Source organism: Phaethon lepturus, unplaced genomic scaffold (genome assembly GCF_000687285.1).
Source record: "Phaethon lepturus isolate BGI_N335 unplaced genomic scaffold, ASM68728v1 scaffold44676, whole genome shotgun sequence".
In the NCBI taxonomy this organism is placed as follows: Eukaryota; Metazoa; Chordata; class Aves; order Phaethontiformes; family Phaethontidae; genus Phaethon; species Phaethon lepturus.
Window position 1 is genome coordinate 16,632 of NW_010547753.1, and position 5,356 is coordinate 21,987.

Here is a 5,356-nt window from a genome sequence, read left to right on the forward strand (position 1 = left end):
GCGCATGGATGATGTCCAGGAGAACCTGGGTGCATTGGTGGCCCGTTATGTCCTTGTGACATGCCGGGTCCCGGCCCTGGACTTGAACCTGGATTATACATATGCTGAGAATGTGGGTCATTTCCCTGAAACGGCGGTCGGGGTGGTGACGCGCTGTTATAGAAGGTCGGTGGCCTGTAGGCAAAAGAAAATAGTGAATCAAATTTTGCACCTACAAAGATCAACAGCCGTCCTCCCCCTCCTCATGCTTACAGATGTCTGTTCGCACTTATTTGACCTTAAGTTGGATAAAAATCTGAAAGCAGCACATTAATTTTCAAGGAGAGTAACTATACTCGTTACATATGACTGCGCTTGTCTGGAAGTAGAACATTTTTTCAGTATTAGCACACGCAGAACTGGACATTTGCTGCAACTAGGAGTTTTAAACATACCAAGGCCAACAGTCTCCATCAGGAGTGTTGACTGGCTTTGGTCAAGAAAAAGCTAACTACAGAAAGTGTTTAGAAGAGAAGGAACTTTGCTCAACCCGCAAATGGAGATAGCAAGGCAGGCATAGAGCCAAAACAAGAGCCAATGGAGTGACTTTCTGGAAGGTCAAGGCTCAGTAAGTTCCCTTCTAAGGAAAGCATTAAATAAGTAAATAATTACGATAGCCAACACTCAACAGATCATTAACTTAGCAATATACTCAGAAGTATATACTTCCAGAAACAAAGAGAATTGATTAAATATTTATGCAGCCATGTTTTAAGGAGAGTTCTACACAAAATTCTAAAACCTACTTTTTTCCAATTTTGTGTGCTAAATCCACCGTAGGCTTCACAACTATTTCAAAGAGAGATGGAATTTTCTTATATTCTCCTGAAGGATCCTGATAATTTTCTATGTCAGACTCGGAAAATGGATATTGCTCTGGTGGGGTTGGCAGAAGTCCAACACCTGGTGGTGGCTTAGGGAGAGGAACTATGCCACGCTTTCTGAGTTCCTCCAGTTCCTTCTCATCTTCATTTTGTGGTTCCTCCTCAGTATTCAAAACCTAGAACAAAGCAACGTAGCAAACACTTCATTAATTTTGCAGTATATGCAATTCAATTTAGTCTTGCACTTTCCATTTAAATATAATTACCTGCTACAAAACTACTATATATTGACACCAAACTCAGATGAATTATAAATCTATTACGACTTGTTCCACAGGACACTGATTTACAGCCAGGAAGAAAACTATTTCTGTAGTCAGGAAAGGACAATTTCACAGAAGTCCATGTCCTTCAAACAGTAATTTTAAGTGACAGAAATTGAAGGACTTATTCTAAGATTCATAATGTTTCTAGCGTTAAATTCAGGCCACTTTTCTGTTAAGGCCTGTTGTAGAGTAACTGGAGACAGACACGAATATCCTACTCAACACAAAGGTCAAGATTTCATGAATCATTCAGAGGAGGCACCTCATTCCTTTCCCCACCCTGAGTGCAGAAGCGAGTCAGATGATATCTAACTTCTAGGCAGCTAAAGGCAGACAACATAAAAGCCACACTTCTTGTTACAGAGTACATGAAGATATCCACAGAAGGGGATGCAAAAGAAAGTTCATGGACAGAAACTTGAGTTGTGAAAATAAATGAGTCCAATATGGCTAAAAAGTAACTGAATAACTGATGGCAAGGGGTATTCCCAGTGCCGAACCTGGTCACAGACTTACTGTGCTGAAGAGCAACAGGAAAGTTTCACATCATTACTACTTAGCATCACGCTCCCCAAGAATCGCATGGAAATTTCTAGCAACCTCCCCCCTATTCTTTCTAGCAACAAACCTTGTGTTTACAGACCATGAATTGCTCACCTTATCCAACAGCTCTTTTGTTTCTGCAGTCAGGGGGGCATGAGAAAATTTGCACTTATCTCCTTGGTAGCATTTTGCTCCTGTGTGGTAGAACTTGCAAGGGAATTCATGTAAGCAATGTATTAAGGATTCCTAACAAAGGCTGATTTCTAGTTTACACTGTTCAGCAAGTTTGTGAAATTCAGCTGTCAACTATCCTTCAATTCTTCACCACTACTTAATCTTTCCAAAGCAGTATCTTAAGAATTTTGAAAGCTAATAACCAACTTACCTCCTAGTTCCATTTAACATTCTACTAACAACTACATTACTGTGGCCTTAACATTACTTTTGACTTGATTCTAAAATTGTCATTAGAAAGATGAAGGTCTCAATTTCCGAATAAAACACAAGTCCTTTACACCAAACAAGACCAGATAAGGGTTTTAAAAGTATGTGGGTAAATGCATCTAACTTCAAGGGGTTTTTTCTTTTAAAATATTAAAACTCCTTAAAACCAAAAACAAACCACTAACTTTATATGTATTCTTTCCTCCTAAGTATTTGAGCAAAAAAATAATCTTCTTATAGTAAATCTACATAGTATTTGGTATAGTTTCTTACAATAAGAAATAGCTACCCTTAAAAGTCACTTACATCAATTAAGAGTAAATATAAACTTTCATTTTAATTCAAGTTTTGTGTGTTTTTTTTCTTTTAAAGGATATTGTGCAAATAAATACAGTTCTCGCCTTTGGTGCAGTAACCCTGTATGTAAAACTTGCAGATTTCCTTTTTCTTTTCAATCTCTGCATCATGATCAAATTTACACTGCTCTCCCTATAAATAAAAACAAGAAAGAACATTATCCATCCAAAATACTGAATAATTCCAATTCGTATTTAAAGAAAAACATTCTCCTTAGCTGAATTTAAACTTTTTATCTTTACTAACACAGAATTGCATTAAAAGCATGTCCCTAAAAACAGTGAATAGGGTGGCCTGGACACAGAGAAACAATTCCTGAATTGGGATTCAAAAGAACATATGCAGTGGTCACAGAAAACAAGCTGGTCTTACAGTACCAGTTCTATTCTCTGTCTCCACCTAGCAATTCACATTAAAAAGGCATTTAAACAAATACTTTGCTGAAATTATTTTCCATATAAACAATTATGCAGTTGAGCAAGAAAACATGATTCTGTTTTAAGGGTGTGTGGGAGAACTTTAAAAGTCCAACAAGCAAGGTATTAAGACTCTTCCATTTAGGAAAAAGAGAGTCCAAATAATATCATGTTTATATCAACCATATCATGTTATACATTAGGATTACTTTGCTGGAGCATTTTTTTGCATATTTTTTGTATTTATCTTCATGAAAAATACACTAAGTGCTCTTTCAGCCACTTGTTTTAAAACTGAAGGTGGCAGCAAATACTCATTGTACTGAGCATGGCATACAAAAATATATAAAGGCAGCAACAAATGTGCTGTTTTCAATTCCCCCCTGCTTTGGGAAAAAAAGCATACTAATTTTCACCTTTACTTTCACCATGTGAAAAAGAAACAGAAAACATTCTATCTCTAAATACACAGAGTAACCAAATATAAATGGCGCACTCACTTATTTGAGAAGCATGCAGTTTTTCTTAAGTGTGTTTTATAACTGACTGAACTAGTCTGACATCAGAGGATTCAACTCCACAGCAGCATAAGCTTCAAAATGAAGCAATAGCAATTTTGGTTTTTTTATGTAAAAAGAGATTGTCTTGCTAGGGCTTTTGCTTGACAGCTGACTGCTCTGAATAGCATTCTCTTCTTTCTGCTGCCTTCCACTTGCTGGCTGAAGGAAGATGATTCTTTGGTAGGGAAACTATTACTACACACCCACTTTTTACTTCAGAGAGAGAAATAATTTAGCATAATTAAGCAATTCCTTCAATGTTTCAAAATTAGCAGTAGCACATAAAAGAAAAATAATCCAATATATTCATAAACATTGCCTATTTACAGATTCCACATTTGTAAGATTTGATGTATACTTACATACGATACATTGTCAGTGGAAGTTTACAATACTCTCACAGATGTTTTTACTGTATATACTAATAAGCAAACACAGTAATTTTTAATAAACTTTGTTACAATTCAAAATGTTTAACAGAAGGGTATATTTTTCCACAAGTACTTCTGTTGGCATTAATGTATACATACTCAAAACATTAGAAATCAGAACACTGAGTTTTAATATACAAGTTTTCTTTGCGTCACCTGAAGTAAAAAAGAACAGTGCATCTTCTCCCCTTCCTCACACCAGAGCAGCAAACAGACAGACACAGCATAATTACCTTAATACACCTCCCTTCAAGGAAGTATTTACAAATTTGTTTGCCTTTGTGTTCCACTGTATGCTGATTTATGAACTCCTGACTCATGTTAACCCATTTCTTCACTGGTTTGCCATCCTGTAAGAAAAATGAACATTCTACTGATGCTTACTTATTAAGCGCAGTTGCAAAAATATTGGAGCGTATTTGGTGCACTATCACCCCAAAATGAGATTAACTACACCATGATTTAAGTTCTTAAAATTGTTATACCCACAGCTCAAAGTAAAAGTAAATACACATACTTTTTTTGTCTTGCTTTAATACAGAGTCTTTTTATAAATGCGACCAAATCAGAAACTCCTTACAATACCACAGACACAAATAACTTGACTGAATGGACAGACTATCTCACGCTTCATTTGACAGTGCTGGGAAGCAGGGCTGAGTGCTGGGCACCCACTAAGTCAGTGCCAACTGCCCCCTGACTAAGGGCACCCCTGCAGACAGCCAGGAGCCGAGTAATCATCCAGGCTTCCAGATCCCCATCTTACCCACAAGGCTATACTTTGCCAATCCTTCCCCTCTCATGGGACTGTTATCTCCAGATTACCTATCTTCTTTGTTCTCCCCTTTTTTCTCCCACTAGAAGAAAAATAACCTGTTTGCTTACACCATGAGGCAAAGCAGAGAGGAAGCACAATTCAATCATGACCTAACACGTAAGAATTCTCATGTACCTGGTGAGGCAAATAATTGTTCCCTCTTGTGATTTGATTCCCACGAGGCATCTGCACTTGAGATAAGCTAAAGAAACCCCAGTAAACTCCTCTAACTAGAGAATCTGGGACAGGTTGTTGAGGGGGCCTGGCAGAGCTAGCAATGTCTGCTCTCTGTGATACTGCAACAGAGAGTAGAAACCAATGTCATCTTTGCAGTGCTAGGTTGTTGCCTACTGATTTGATGATAGAGAGAAACACTCTTGATTTCCAATTTTCACAAAAACTAGCAGGGATCTGCCTGCTGAGTGGGAACTTCTGAAACAGAATGGATGTGGTTCTCCACAATCATGACGCTCCATCACAAGCACGCAGGAGCATCAGCACATCAAGCGTCTGGTCTCGTTTTGCTCAGCAGATTAAGCAACGTCACAAAACTTTAAAACCAAGAATGATTTGTGGATTTTGTCGACATTGAGCAGCAG

At 37.8% G+C, this 5,356-nt stretch overlaps 1 protein-coding gene across 1 annotated transcript in view; it reads right to left on the reverse strand.

Annotated features, from left to right (window-relative positions):
• Nucleotides 1-5,356, reverse strand: part of LOC104622845 (zinc finger CCCH domain-containing protein 6-like) — a gene marked incomplete at its 5' end in the record, with an annotated part of 17,029 nt that overhangs the window by 5,344 nt on the left and 6,329 nt on the right. The window contains 5 exon segments of the mRNA XM_010289743.1: nt 1-174; nt 786-1,039; nt 1,847-1,956; nt 2,554-2,665; nt 4,174-4,290. The exon segment at nt 1-174 is cut by the window's left edge and continues 10 nt beyond it. Coding sequence (XP_010288045.1) covers nt 1-174; nt 786-1,039; nt 1,847-1,956; nt 2,554-2,665; nt 4,174-4,290 — 767 coding nt within the window.